The following is a 15,791-nucleotide window of genomic DNA, read 5'->3' as shown; positions in this document are numbered from 1 at the left end:
ATCCCTGAAACTTCTCACAAATCTCTCAGATTGGTTACTTCCACTCCCTACATGCAGCTCTCCATGACTGACTTCTCATAGCTCAGTTAACTCAACTCCAATACAACCCAGGCTTTTTTATCCTTATGCCTTCAGGCAATGAACTCTCACAGTCTCCTCACTGGGGCTATGACTCTGGAAATAGGCAGCAGGAATAGTGCTGAACTGAAACCACAGGGGAAGAAGCCTCTTCCTTCCAGGAACAGTATAGCCTGGGTGGGTGGTCCTGTCAATTTGGCTTGGACCACAGTGAAAGTAGGTTTTGTATGAAGTTCCTTCCTGGGACTAGAAATAATTTTGGTTACCCTTCCCTTAATTCAAGATGTCAGAGGATCAAGTCTCACCCTTAGGGCATCATCTTAGGCTTCCAATCCAGAGCAAGGGCCTGCCCTGGAATGGTGACCACCTCCTTGAAAGTTCCTGCCTCGGTTTCAGCATCAGACTGCATCTGATACTACCTACTGATCTTCTTTCCCTACATACCACAGACATATGTTTATTTCTAAACCATTTGTTACTTTTTTACATTGTGGTCCTTAATGAGCCACTACTATCATCCAAAGAGTCAATATTCCATGTACGAAATCAGCCCATTATTTAAAAATTCTGCCTTACACAATTTCTCAGGACAGGAGAAGATTAGGAAACATTTTGGACCAAAATATCGCACAAATGACTACTAGCTGTAGAATTATGGAGTGTATTTTCTACTGAAATCCTATGACCTCAACTTCCTCTGTCTTCATTACTCTCAACAATCCTGATCTTCCAAATCCTACAAGAACAGCTGATTAAGCTCTGTATACACATTTCTATGCCTTTTCCCATCTCAAGTCCTGATGTTTTCCATATTCCCTCAAAAAAGACCATCACCAGGTTCTCTCCGGCAGCAACATCACTATTTGTATATCACTTTTTTTTTTAAATAACTTGCTACTCTGGTGCTGTGATTGAATCCTCTAACCACAAGCAACTCAGGTAACAAACCAGTATTTTGGATGGCTCTGCCCAATCACAATCCATTATTTCGGGAGCTTAGGATACAAACTCATGCAAAAAGAAATGAAGTAAATAACTACACACAAATATGGCATCCTACCTTTCTCTCTTGCTTGACCCCTGTCCCATGCTCAGCCAGCTCCCTTATCCAGCCCACACTCACTTGCTTAGGGACATTGCCATTCTCATTGGAAGAGCCTTGCCACATCAATTGTGTTGGTGAATCAATACAATTGTTGACTGACAGAGCAACCAGCAGTTCTGGTAAGGGCATGCCCTCAGCTGATGACTATAGACACTGAAATGTTCTGAAATGAACCTAATTAGGACACTCAGCAATAATATATCAGAATGTTTTTTAAAACCTCAAAAAATGTGTTAACCATGTCAATTTTACTACCAATCGAGCAAGCATTGATTATTGCAAAAACTAGAAAACACAGATTTGCCACAAAAAGAGCAAAGGGAGGCTCTAAGATCAAGAAAACTAAAACTGTTTCTCCACAGAAATTCTTCAAACCAACAAAAACTCAAGGAACTCATAACATAATATAGTAAATCTTCAGAAGACAAAGATAGGTGAAGGTGCAAAGGAACATTGATTCCCCAGATGAAATTGTGAGGCTTCCTCCCTCTGTTTGTTAACCTAGGCCAACTATGTTTCCTGAGTCTTACTCCTGAATAAGCTCACCTGAAGAGACCACATCAAGAGCAGTCAGACTCCATTTTGTGACAAGCAGCTACACTTCCTTGTTAGCACACAGACCTCTACCCTGGTCTGAGAGAATTCCCTGGACAAAGTCAGGCTCACCAAGAACTACTGATCACAAATAATGTTCCTACTCTAGGAAAAGTGTTTGTGCCTTCAGTGCTGGGAGAATTCTCTGTATCGGGTCAGGTTGACCACAAACTATGTTTATGTTCAGCATACTCTGAGGCCTTGTTAATCCAGAGACATTCCCCAGCCCCTGCTCCCCAAGACCAACCCCAGGAACTGCAGAGAGGACAGAAGAGAGGTAGATCTGCAGCACGGAGAACTGAGCAGGCAGTTTGCTTAAGGGAAACCAAGTGTTGGTTGAACAACTAGCTAGAGGAACTAGTTGTTGAGATGGTGAGGAACGGAGGAAAAAGAAATACTCAGGCATAAGCGGTAGAAGCTGAAGGTCTTGAAGCCCAGGAGAACTTTTCTTCTGCCTCTCTATCTTTCTCCGTCTCTGTCTCCTTTGCTGTCTGTCTGACTTCTCTCACCTTCCTTGCTTGCTGTCCTGCTAACTAACTTCTTTCTTGCTGTTACTCATCTACCTATCCCTCTTGCCATTCCCTATCTATCCCCCTCTCTTGCTGTTCCCCATCTCACTCTAGCTTACTCTCTCATGTCTCTTACTTGCTTGCCCTCTCCTTGGGCCATCACCAGAATTTTATTGAAGTCCTATTATTTGTTGTTAAAGATTACAGCATGATTTTTCCCTTCATTTATAATCACTAGGGCAATCAAAAATCAACAGAGTAACAAGGAAATACAAAAGTTCTGTAACCTACAACGAAAATCAGTTTTCAAGCAATGGGCAGCATGACCTGATCTTTATTTTTTAAACAATACACAAGAAAGTTTAATCATACATTTCCCAAGGCTACAGCCAATGTGTTTACAAGGTGCTCAGAGGATCATCATACCTTGAGCTAAATATTATTGAAAGAAAAACTTGACCTACTTTCAGTCTCAGGACAACAGCTGTGCTATCCAAGCCTAGGCTAACTGCCAAGGGGTCCTCTGTCGTAAAATATCTGTAAAGCATGATGATCCAAGCCCCTTTCTAGGGCTCTCAAAACATATTCTAACAAATATTTCTACAGGTGACAGTATCTAGCCAGGTACTGTTATGTCAGGGTCTTAACTTTCTTTCCTGCAGGTTCTGCTTGGGTGCTGACAGTCAGAGCAAAAAACTCTATCATTATCTCAAAACGTGAGCAAGATGCCGTTTCAACATTCTCTGTGGGAAAAAGTTTTCCCTGTATGAAAATTTTAAGAGCCAAAGAAAAAGGTGAAAAAAATAAACAGTTTTAGGAAAAATAGTATATGTCTAAAACAGCTTTACACTTGGAACATACATGATATTTAGGGACAGTAGTGATCAGCCAGAGATCCTTGGATCTTTGTCAATCAAAGCATCAATAGTTGTTCTACATGTCTAGAGATCATGTTGGATTGTTGGAGTCTCTGGAATTTTGCCAAGAAAAACCTTTACGACCTGTCGTCCTGTCTGTGACACCCAGCTACATATAAAGCTGCCCTTGGCCACAAGCTGGCCAGGACCAATCAAAGATCAGTTAGAACTTCCTTTGTCTAGTTAGTAAAAGGATCTGGAGTAGAGCCTACCACCTTGTTCTCCTGACAACCCCCTGACTGAGGGGATTGTGGTAAATAATTGATCCCTGAGAACATGATGGCTCACTATGAAGACATTGTGCATGGGACTAGGTGAGATGCCTCCAGACCTTCCCCACTCTCTGTTACCTGAGACCCAGTAACTAATCAGGGTTGCCCCTAGAGATGCATCTTCCTCTCCCCTGTCCATGCTTTCTGTCATCACCTCAAACCATCCCCACCTGCCCTTCTCCTCCTACCTCATCTCTTTGCCTGAGCCTCTAACTATGGGCGCAGACACGCTGCTCAACCACAAGCCCTGATGGACAGAAGACTAGGTAGTCTGACCAAAGATATCCCACTATCTGTTACTGCACACTAAATTCTCAAACACTGGACAGAATACCAGGGAAAGCTTCCTCCTCACTTTCCATGTCTCCTGTAGAAAACACAGACCATACAAAACTGCCTCATCTCTGTGCCCAAGCCCCTACTTAGGCAGACACATTCCTGATCAACCACATTCCATGCCTGCCCGAAGCCCAGGTAGGCTGTCAACAGATCTACAACCTTATCTTCTCATCCCAGACCTTGATTTTCACAATTGCCCCAAGCACTGGACTGGACAACAGAGGCATCTTCCCCTCCCCCATCCCATCCCTAAAGCCATCTCTCCCTGACCTTCCTTTTCCCAGCCTCTAAGAACAGCAAGCATTCTCCATGAACACAGCAGCCAAGCACAACAGTAAAAAGTCCAATACTCAGCCAAGACACTCTCAGAATATCCAGGGAGCAAACAGGAACCCAGAAACAATACTCCCACCTTTCCAAGACAAACCCAGAAATCAACACCTACACCAATAATCACATCAAACTTAGATGCATAGATACCAGCATAGGAGCATAATCAATAACAGCCAGGAGCTGGGTCTCCAACAAGGACAAGCTATCCTATCACAGCAGGTCCTGAATATCCCAACATAGCTGAAGGCACTAGAAAAAAACCTTCATAGAGGTCCTCAAAGGAAATGAATACATCCCTTGAAGAGATTCAGGAAAACACAATCAAACAACTGGAGAAACCCAATAAACCCCTTAAATAAGGCCAAGATACACTAAACAACGCTTGAATGAAGACATAAAACTGTTGAAAATGTACAATTGGAAATAGAAACAATAAAGAAAGCTGAAAATGGGGGAATCCTGGAAATGAAAGTCTTAGGACTACAAGGAAGGACAGTGGCAAGATTCCCTCTCAGATTGTGTATGAAAGGGAAATCTCAGGCACTGATGATACAATAGAAAAAAATGGATACATTAGTTTAAAAAAAAGGATACAACCTAAATTTCCTGGCACAAAACATCTGGGGACTCTGAGATCTTAGGAGAAGACCAAAACTATGACTAACTGCAATAGAGGAAGGAAAAGAATACCACTTCAGAGGTCCAGAAAATAGTTTCAACAAATCTATAAAAAGAAAAATTTCCTAACTTAAAGAAGATGTCTATCAAGGTACAAGAAGCATGCAAGCTGGGAGGTGGTGACGAACGCCTTTAATCTCAGCACTCGGGAGGCAGGCGAATTGCTGTGAGTTCAAGGCCAGCCTGGTCTACAAAGTGAGACCAGGACAGCCAAGGCTACACAGAGAAACTTTATCTTGAAAAACAAACAAACAAACAAACAAAAAGAAGCATGCAAAATAACAAAATAGATTGGTCCAGGAAAGAAATTCCCCTTGCCACATCATAATAAAAACACTAGACATGAGAAAGAACATGAAAAACTGCAACAAAATATAAAACACAACAACCAAATAAAATATACAGGCTGACTTCTTAGAATTGTATCTGTCTCTCAATGCAGACTCTAAAAGCAGAAGGGCTTGGACACATGTGCTGCAACCCGGATTACTATACAAGAAAAGTTTCAATCACCATAAATAGATAAAATAAGATATTCTCTGATAAAGTCAATTTTTAACAATATTTATCTACAAACATAGCCTTACACAACGTGGTAGAAGGAAAAATCCAACTCAATGAAGTTAACAATGCCCATGAAAACACTGGACATATAAACTCACATTAGCAAAACCAAAAGAACAGAAGGTATACATACATGCCACACACTTGCGACATACACACACATATATATATACACACTAACACACCACAACCAACAACAACAACAAAACACCAGGAATTAATAATCATTTTTCATTGATATCTGTCAATATCTACGACCTTAACTTAGCAATAAAAAGACTCCGGCTTCCAGAATGGATGCTAAAACAAAATCCATCCTTCTACTGCCTACAACAAATACAGTTCAACAGCAAGGACAGACATTGCCTCAAGGCAAAGGGCGGCAAAAAGAGACTCTAAGCAAATGGACCTAAGAATCAAGATGCTATGGCCACTTTAATATCTAAAAAATACACTTCAAACAAAAAGTCATCGAGAGATGGGAAGGACACTACGTATTCAAAGAAAAGAGTACCATGTTATCTTTTAAATTCTTAACATCTATGTCCCAACACCAGAGCTCCCAACACCGTTAAAGAAACAGGCTTAAATCGCCATAGATCTTCATGCACTAATAGTGGGAGACTTCAGTATCTCTCTCTTACAAAGAAACGGGTCCTTTAGGGGGAAAAAAAACCCGATAACTACCCCAGGTAACCAAAGTTAAAAGCTAAAACAATCAAAGTTATATTTACAGAACATTCTACCCAAACACAAAAGAATATACCCCCGTCTCACAACTCATGCAACACTCTCCAAAATTAATGATACTCAAACGCACCACAAGTCTCAACAGATACAAAGACGCTGTAGTGACCTTGCAAACTATCAGACCACAAAGGATTAAAGGGACACACCATCACCAACAGACACAAGACAAAGCTTAGAAACTCATGGAAACTGAACAACACTCCACAGAATGAAAAAAGGGTGAGGATAGCAGTGTGCGGGGTGTGGTGGTGCACGCCTGTAATTCCAGCACTCTGGGGGGCAGAGGCAGGAGGATCTCTGTGAGCTGCAGGCCAGCCTGATCTACAAGGTGAGTCCAGGACAGCCAGGGCTAAACAGAGAAACCCTGTCTCAGAAACAGAAAAGAAAAAGAAAAAAGAAGAAATACAGTGTTAGTAAACAGGCAGCAATGGAGCCACCCCTAGAGGCACTGATGTCCATGGGAAAACGGAAAATACAAAGCCGCCCAGGAAGCATGTCTTCTGAAACAAGCCACCACCAGCAGGCAGGATTCAGGTCTATTAAAGCACGTGGGCACCTTGTGTGCATGCCTGTGCACTTTCTGCACACGAGCGAGATAGACTTGTAGAGGGAATTCCTCCCATCCCCTCCACCACACCTGTACTCCAGCACATGAGCTTGCACCTTCTGCGCTAAGAAGACTTGTAGAAGGAATTCCTCCCATTCCCCAAGCCATTTCCTTGTCTAGTCAGTCTCAAAAGACTGTCTCGGTATTCAATTCCCATTTAAAAAAAAAAAAAACCAACCAACCAAACAAGCAAACAAAAAACTAGTATGGATCTGCCGCATGGCGGGATTTCTTTTTCAGCGTACAGCCCGGCTGCATACATGCTAATATAAAGACTATAGAAACCAATGACAATAACTCCTCAGTCTATGCAAACTAATGGAATACAATGAGCAGTCCCCATTCAGAGGCCACAGTCTGGTCCAGAGAGTGACTAGGACCACCCCAGGGAGGACCCGCCACACCAGCTCCCCCTGCTCAGCTGCCTGCTCCTCCTGGTTGTGGGCAGTGACCCTGTGCTCACCATGTCTCGGCTTCAGAGCTAGCGGGAGCTCCCCTCACAGCACACAGCAGTTGCCTTCACCACATCACTCCAAATCATTAAAGCCTGCTCAGCTAGAGTGGAACCTGCAACATGGGACCAGGAATAACTCTCCTCCTCTTCCTGCTGACAATTCTGCCACATGGCTCTGATTGGCTAGTGTGTCTTGAGTGACATGAGCAGAAGGGAAGCAGCACAGTGCGCCCTGGCCCAGGCTTCCAGCCCAGGGCCAGTCCTTTTCCGGGTCTGCAGAGCTTTTCATTTCCATAGCGCTTGTGCCTGTCCTCCTATACTCAACCCCTTTGTCTTCTCACCGTGCCCCAGGGAGGACCAGCCACTCCAGCTCCTGCTGCTCAGCTGCCTGCTCCTCCCTAGGTGTGCAGTGACCACGCCTTCAACGCCTTGGGACTGTGGAGCTTGTCTCAGCTGCCCTCAAGGCCCTCAGCAGGCACTTGCCCTTCTTCCTCCTGGAAGCAAGGAAGATAACATATATGGCCCATTACTCAGCTGGCATGGACTTAACCCTCTGTGTCCCGGCCCGCCGGGGTAGGACTCACGCTTAGGGGGAGAACTTTCCTGTATGAGGACAGAACACAAGACACGAAGAAGGAGGCAAGTCTGGATTCTGATCAACTCCATTTATTGAAAATTTTCACAGAGTTTATATAGGCACAGAGGCATGGGTTTTTGCGTAAGCAAGAATTGCTATGGATACCTAACTCTGGAGTGCTCCAGCAGGTATCTATGTTTACCGCTGCTCTAATTGAAGGAGAGAAATTCCAGAGAGGGAAAGAAGTTGGGAAAATCTGGTTAGTCAGGAAAAAGTTCCCGGAACTGTTGCTCGCAGGCAGCTGGCCTTTAATCTGATCTCACCAGAGTCTTACTGGAAAAGCTAGTTTATAGCCAGAAAGGAGTAGCTCAGGAGTCTTAGAATGACCAGCCCCCACCATAAACCACGACAGGTCTAACTGCCAAACCACAACAGGGCCAGCTGGCTTCGGATAAATGGCAGACTGCTGGAGAAATAGGAACTAGACTCAGACAAGATGGCTGAACATTGGCCATATAGCCCATCCCCTACACGTCTGCCCCACAACTGCCCAGAATGTTAACACTTAAAGAGAGAGTTTAGGAAACAAGATTTTTATTTTGTGGCTGCATGCAGGGTTCAGGTAAACTGTAGCTACTTTTCACCTGGTACACATTAGACAATACTGGGGGGATGTGGGAAGCAAGAAACATATTCTGTGTATGTATGTCTGTATGTGTGTGTGTAGATACTGTAAGGCTCTCTCTCAGCCAGCCTGAGTACGTGACCCAGACAAGCTTGGAAAAATGACCCAGAGAGAATTAAAGGCCAGCTTAGCTTCAGTTTCTGAGATCAAGGTGGCCAACCGAGATAAACAATTTCAACTAAGGTAAACAATTACCATCTGGAAATTCTCTGGAAACTCCCCAACACCCCTCTTTGCCAAGAACAGCTCCCGAGGCCAACGACCGATGCAATAGCCAATAATAATTAGACAAGCACCCCTAGCGACCACCAGAGCCAATCCTAACATAGGGCACGCAGCCCCTCCTAACCTTTGTGGTTTTAGCCTTTAAAAATAGTCTCTAACAGTGACTCGGGGTGCCTGCCTCCCGAGTGAGTGCTGAGGCTCCCTGACGTGAGTCAACAATAAACCTTTTGCTTTTACATCAACACTGTGGTCCTCGAGTGGTCTCTCGCGATGACCCCCTACTACCCAAGTAAACTCTAGGGTCCAACAATACGTGTATAGGTAGGCATATGTATCTCCAGCACACACCAAAACAAAAACACAGCTGTATTATGAAGGTTCTCTGCATGAACAGAACTGATATAATGAATCTACATATGTAGAAAGTGGATTTAAGGGCTGGGTAGTGGTGGCACAAGCCTTTAATCCCAGCACTTGCAAGGCAGAAGCAGGCAGATCTATGTGAGTTCAAGGCCAGCCTGGGCTACAGAGTGAGTTCAAGGACAGCCAGAGTTGTTACACAGAGAAACTCTGTCTATAAAAACAAAACAAAACAAACAACCCAAAAAGTGGATTTAAGCTGTGAGACACAGGGAGGTCCCCTGGTCAAGTTCCAGGGATAAGGGTGGGAGATGGGAGGCAGCTATAGACAGAGGCTCTCATGTCACCACCCTCTCCCTCCTGCACTAATGCTCTGTTTCTGTCATTCATGAAGTAGGGGCTGCTAAACTGAGCTCCCCACCCCCACCCCATACTCTGTGCATTGTCTGGGTAAGATAAGAACTCTGAAACCCCCAGTCAGGAGGTGGATGAGGAGTCCAAGGGCAGCTTCACCTTTGAGACCAGGTTACAATGTGAGACTGTGTCACAAATAAGCAAACAGACAAAAATCCAGAAAGATGGTGCTTTAAAGAAAATGATACTTTTATTTCCTGAGCCAGGTATCAAGGTTCAAATAGTGAACATTGTGGAATACTGAGTTTCCTTGTGGGAGAGACTACAGGAACTTTTAAAACAGAAGAAGGAGGGAGGAGAAGGAGGAGGAGGAGGAGGAAGAGGAGGAGGAGGAAACAACAACATCATAGTCAATCCATTTCTTAGTCCATTTGTGGCTCCAGGCTTCACACCATCATCTTATTTGCCTGGACTAAAGTGAAGGCAGAGGACAATGTCTCTTCCAGATAAAAACCTCAAGACAAATACTACATCTCTGAAGAGCAGTGGAGGCCCAAGTCAATGTGTCCTGAGTGGGACTGGCCTGGCCTCTACAGTCCAGCACTTGCTGTGTCTCTTGCCTCTGTCTTCATCCCTCAGCTGGCTTTCTCTCCTCACTGGTGGCTCCTGCTTCTTCCTGCATGGGAGCTTCAGGCAGAAGCAGGCTAGTGGCTAGCTCCCTCCATTTTTTTATAAAAGATTTTTCTTTCATCTTTCAATGGTTAACTGAGTACCAAAGAACACACAGGCAACCAAGCAGAGACCTGATGCTCAAGGACTCTCCTTTCTGGAGTGCACAGGTTGGGAACCGGAGCTCATCTGTCCCTGGATACCCTTACTGACTCTAGCCTTTCAGCCTTGTGCTGGGGATAGGTGATGCTGATCTCAGGTTAGTAAGAATGTAACCTCAGAGCTGTAGGGCTCTGCTGGTTAAGGTTGAAATCTGGTCTTCAATGGATATCCGATTCTAAGCTGGGCCTATGAGGAATGAACTCCCTTTCTCAGCTGAGGCCCCTCATTCCACCTGATCTGGTGACCTAAGAAGAATCCAGCTCTTCTCTGTAGTCCCTTAGTTTATTCCTGCCCCAGGATCCAATGCAGGATACAGGATACACTTAGTCCTCTCACTGAGTTCCTCTCTCACAGAGCACTATACGACATTTGCTTCCAGGACCAGAGTTCATTAGCTGTGTAAACCAGTCTTATACTCTGTGTACTGAGCCAGTGTGATGGTTAACACTCTATTTCTCACAACAATACTCTGCAGTAGGTGTTATTGTCATCATTTGAATAGCAAGGGAAATGAGACAAGATCAGAGAAGGGACGTTACCCAAGGTTAAACTGCTGCACAGTGGCTGGGCTGGGAGTCTGACTCTAGCAGTCCAATTCCAGAGGCTGTGCTCTGAGGTACCAGACTCCACGAAACATGCATAAACCTGGGTCGGTTTCCTTCCTGTAGACGGTCCTACCATACCTGAACATAGCTCCTGCTGAGGGCAGGATGGCAGAGACATCCAGAAAATGAATGGCCACAGAGACCATGCGAGGAACTAGTGTGTGTCAGCACACAGCACTCTCTGTACATTCCCTCATGGACAACCGAAACTCAAAGGAAATGCTGGCCTAAATATAGAATGGTGCATAATTATTTATGCATTAGGTGTGTAAGGAACAGAGATTGCTGTGTATAACTAAAACTCCCCAGGAACAATAAATGCAGTCTGGAAATCCATCCCATCCAGACATTTGCTCACACATTTGGAAACAGCCATGAGCACTTCAAAATCAAGTGCACCAGATGCTCAGGTAATCATGCAGTGACAACAGGAAGGCATTTTCCCTCATCCTAGCAGGACAGTATGGAAACTGTCTTTTGAAAAGACACAAAAACACAGATGTACTCTCTCCTCCAGCCCAGCAAGATTCCCAAGGGAAAGAAAGCCAAGGGGAAGAAGGTGGCCCCGGCCCCGGCCGTGGTGAAGAAACAGGAGGCCAAGAAGGTGGTCAACCCTCTGTTTGAAAAGCGGCCCAAGAACTTCGGCATCGGGCAGGACATCCAGCCCAAAAGAGGTCTCACTCGCTTCATCAAATGGCCCCGCTACATCAGACTGCAGCGGCAGAGGGCCATCCTCTACAAGCGGCTCAAGGTACCTCCCGCCATTAACCAGTTCACCCAGGCCCTGGACCGGCAGACAGCTGCCCAGCTGCTTAAGCTCGCGCACAAGTACAGGCCAGACACAAAGCAGGAGAAGAACATAAGGCTGCTGGCACGAGCGGAGAAGAAAACCGCTGGGAAAGGGGACGTCCCGACTAAGAGACCACCTGTCCTTCGAGCAGGGGTCAATACAGACACTACCTTGGTGGAGAACAAGAAGGCTCAGCTGGTGGTGATTGCCCATGATGTAGACCCCATTGAGCTGGTGGTCTTCCTGCCTGCCCCATGTCAAAAGATGGGGGTCCCCTACTGCATCATCAAGGGAAAGGCCAGGCTGGGGCTGCTGGTCCACAGGAAGACTTGCACCACTGTTGCCTTCACACAAGTTAACTCAGAAGACAAGGGTGCTCTGGCTAAGCTGGTAGAAGCTATCAGGTCAATTATAACGACAGATATTTCAAGATTTCCTTGAGGTTGATAGGTGAATAATATTCCAGTGTGTAAATATACCACAGTTTCTTTATCCATTCTTCAGTTGAGGGACATCTAGGTTGTTTCCAGATTCTGGATATTACAAATAAAACTGCTATCAACATAACTGAGCAAATGTCCTTGTTGTGTGGTTGGAGAATCATTTGGGCATATGCCCAGGAGTCGTATAGATGGGTCTTGAGGTAGCACTATTCCCAATTTTCTGAGAAAAGATAAGATTGATTATCAAAGTAGTTATACAAGTTTGTAATCCCACCAGCATAGGAGGTGTGTTGCCCTTTCTTCACATCCTTGCCAGCATGTGATGTCACTTGAGTTTTTGATCTTAGCCATTGTAAGATGGAATCTCAAAGTTGCTTGATTTGCATTTCCCTGATGACTAGAGACATTGAGCATTTCTTTAACTGTTTCTTGGCCATTCAATATTCCTTTGTTGGGAACTCTCTGTTTAGTTCTGTACCCCAGTTTTAATTGTGTTGTTTGACTTGGTAGTTTTTAATTTCTTAAATTCTTTATATATAATTTGGATATTAGGGGATATTAGCCCTCTGTCAGAAAGAGGTCAGGTTAGTTTTTTGAAGTGATGCTGTTATAAAATGGGTCCATTCTCTATTTTTCAAATGTGTTTAAAAATAATATTGGAATCTTCTTCACAGAAAAAATCTGTGCACTCAGCATTAAAAGTACAATATTTTGAAATTTTTATTTTGGTTATTGGGGCTATATGCAACGCTTGCCAAGACTGCATAAAACCCAGTGCTTGTAACAGAATTTATTAATGTGTCAGGAGAAAAAAAAACCCAGCATGGAAAGTATACGAAGAGTTTGCACCTTCAAGAAATAGTGGATGAGCCTGCAGTGGTGGCACGTGCCTTTAATCTCACCACTTGGGAGGCAGAGGCAGGTGTATCTGTGTGAGTTCAAGGCCAGCCTGGTCTACAGAGCTAGTTCCTGGATAGCCATAGTTGTTACACAGAGAAATTCTGTCTAACCCCCCCCCAAAGGGTAGGATAAACAAAACCATTTACAGTAACAAGAAAGAGTTATAAATTGGGATATTGGAAAGTAACCACAAGCTATGAGACACATGGAAAAAGGAATACAGAGGTGAACAAATATTTTCTTCTAAATGTGGACAAAGTGTCTTGTGATATCCCCAGAAGACCAGATGACCATCTGATGGGGGTCTCAGAGGACAGCCTATCAGTGTCTTTCTGGTAAGTCACTCTTGCCTGGGTCATGGGATTCCATCACTATTACACCTGGGAAGGGTCATCTCTCAGTCAAAAGGCCTTTCTTTCTCTGTACTTTGGGAAAGAAAGATGAATAGAAACCAAACTGGCCATAATGTGGGGCTCTGGGTATCATTTTCTGAATCCCAGCAAAATATCAATAGACTAACAAAATGGCAAAATAGGATACCAAAGAGCAAGCCTTTCTTTCTTTCTTTCTTAAAATATTTATTTATTTATTATGAACACAGTGTTCTGCCTGCATGTACTCCTGCAGGCCAGAAGAGGGCACCACATCTCATTATAGATGCTTGTGAGTCAGTATGTTATTGCTGGGAACTGAACTCAGGACGTTTGGAAAAGCAGACACTGCTCCTTAACCTCTGAGCCATCTGCCCAACTCTACCTTCCTAGTTTTCGTACCTGGTTGTGAGAAGTCATGATATGGGGTCTTGATACTACTGGTCTATATAGCAAATACCAGGCCAGCCAGGGCCACATAGTAAGACCCTACCTCAACAACCAAAAGTTAAATAAAAATAATGGGCGCACTTGAACAAATCAAAATAAATTCAGTTTATCAGACAGTAGTGTATGCTCAATTTTCTTAACCAATATATTTTATTAATAACTTAGTGACCAAGCATATGTCACTTATAACCCGACTAACCAAAACAATAGGAAATGAGGATTAATGGACACAATAACAAAACTGTAAGGATATCAGTTCCGAGGAACAATTCTCCTGGCACAATCTGGAAGATTTCTTCTGCTGAATCCTAGAGTAATCAGAACCTGGAACCTCAGCAGGAGCTGGAGCCCCAAAGCCTTCCCTCAAGCAGTTCTCTCTAGGAGCGTCTTGAACTGCAACGATGAACAGCCAAAACTATCCCAAGTCTCCAAAAAGCCCCGCCTCAGTTCTGGGCTCATTTATATATCTCCTCCCAGAGTCTGGTCACAGGATCTTTTTTTTTTTTTTCCGAGACAGGGTCTCTCTGTGTTAGCCTGGGCTGTCCTGGACTCACTTTGTAGACCAGGCTCGCCTCGAACTCACAGCGATCCACCCGCCTCTGCCTCCCGAGTGCTGGGATTAAAGGCGTGGGCCACCACGCCCGGCAACACAGGATCTTTTCAACTGGCAACAATTAAGCTCCCACATGAGGTGGTTGGTCTTCTAGTGGATTAACCTCACCTGTTCTCTCACAAGACCCTTCCAATCCTGCACTTGGGATCCTAAAACACAGGTTTATCTCTCCTTCACTGTAGTATTTTCAAATGAGAAACACAGCTCAAATTTCTAGAAAAAGTGGAAGTTCCCTGTGGTGCTTCCATGTCCTGCAATACTACATATCAGAGAATATTTGGTGTACTAATGAAATAATGGCTGCTGGTATTAATTAGTTATTGATATGATAAAATTAAGTAAACACTGAAAGTCATAGGAATATATACTGATTATGCCCAGTGCTAGAGATGGAAACTACATTCCTGTCCCTTCTAGACAAACACTTTACCACTATCCTACAGCCTTTGCATTGTTTAACCTCATATTTTGAAAATTACAAATATATATGTGCATATATACATATGCCGCTCTGGTTATGAGTATCCATCGTTAAAATTAACAACCTTTGATAGACATTTACATTTCAAATATTACTAGCCACACACTGCGCTTCTGGAGCACAGTGACAAGCCGACACACAAAAGGACCAAGCAGCTGCTCCCATCCTTACCTTCGACTTGGCTTTGCTTCTTTGCTATGATCTTCTTCTCATTTTTGAATGTGCTCAGTGTGACCCTTCTCCAGCTGCTTCGAACTTGCTCTCCAAGGACAATTTCTTTCTGCCAGTCCTCCTTGGAGAGCTAAAGGAATCTCCTTTTGGCCTCTGCTCAGACTCCAGCCAATGCTGGGCTCCTGCCGTGCAGGCCACAGTTGCCTCCAGTCCTGCCTGCTAAATGGAAGGGATGCAGCCTTGGGCTGTCGTTCAAAGGGATGGATGGCAGTTACCTTTCGAATTCGCTCAGCAGTTTCGAAGGGCAGCGGGGGTGTTAATGCTCAGAAGCATCTGCTTCAGCACAGTGGAATTACTGTCTAAGGAGCCTACTCAACATCCTCTGCTTCCCAGGTTTCCAGGCACCTGGGCTCTTTCTAGGCTGCCATTTGGCTCCTGCTGCCCCCTAGCGGCCACAATGATACATTCCCTAGAAACCATGCTCCTGCCCTCCAACCAATCAGTGCTGTTTGTGCTGGGACTCTGGCAGGGAGAGAATGGCTCTTTCTGCCCTAGACTACCTAGGCCAGGTGTGGTCCTGTGGTGGGAGGAGACAGGACTCATGAGCCTAACCCTGGCCTCTGCTCTTGGGTCGTCCTGGAAAATGTCTGCGTTTTGTGGCCAAGCCGAACAGGTCCCTGTCATCCTGAGGTTGATGAAAGCATTTAACTGGGGGACTGTGTACACTGTCAGAAG

General features: G+C 44.5%; 2 protein-coding genes and 1 pseudogene across 3 annotated transcripts in view; 1 reads left to right on the top strand and 2 right to left on the bottom strand.

Moving 5' to 3' along the window:
- The window catches only part of LOC311583838 (uncharacterized protein), a 49,203-nt gene extending 41,845 nt beyond the window's left edge, over positions 1-7,358 (bottom strand). The window contains exon 1 of the mRNA XM_084757756.1: positions 7,210-7,358. Coding sequence (XP_084613882.1) covers positions 7,210-7,212 — 3 coding nt within the window. The 5' untranslated portion in view covers positions 7,213-7,358. The remainder of the gene's footprint in view (positions 1-7,209) is intronic.
- Positions 1-15,791, bottom strand: part of LOC311583834 (uncharacterized protein) — a 249,954-nt gene that overhangs the window by 105,854 nt on the left and 128,309 nt on the right. The gene's annotated exons all lie outside the window — the stretch shown is intronic.
- Positions 11,337-12,085, top strand: LOC311583065 (large ribosomal subunit protein eL8-like; annotated as a pseudogene). The gene has a single exon. The product of its transcript is annotated as a large ribosomal subunit protein eL8-like (transcript).

This window comes from Acomys minous, assembly GCF_964271855.1.
Source record: "Acomys minous genome assembly, chromosome: 14".
In the NCBI taxonomy this organism is placed as follows: Eukaryota; Metazoa; Chordata; class Mammalia; order Rodentia; family Muridae; genus Acomys; species Acomys minous.
The sequence above is the reverse complement of the archived record's forward strand: the minus strand, read 5'-3'. Positions and strand labels throughout refer to the sequence as shown.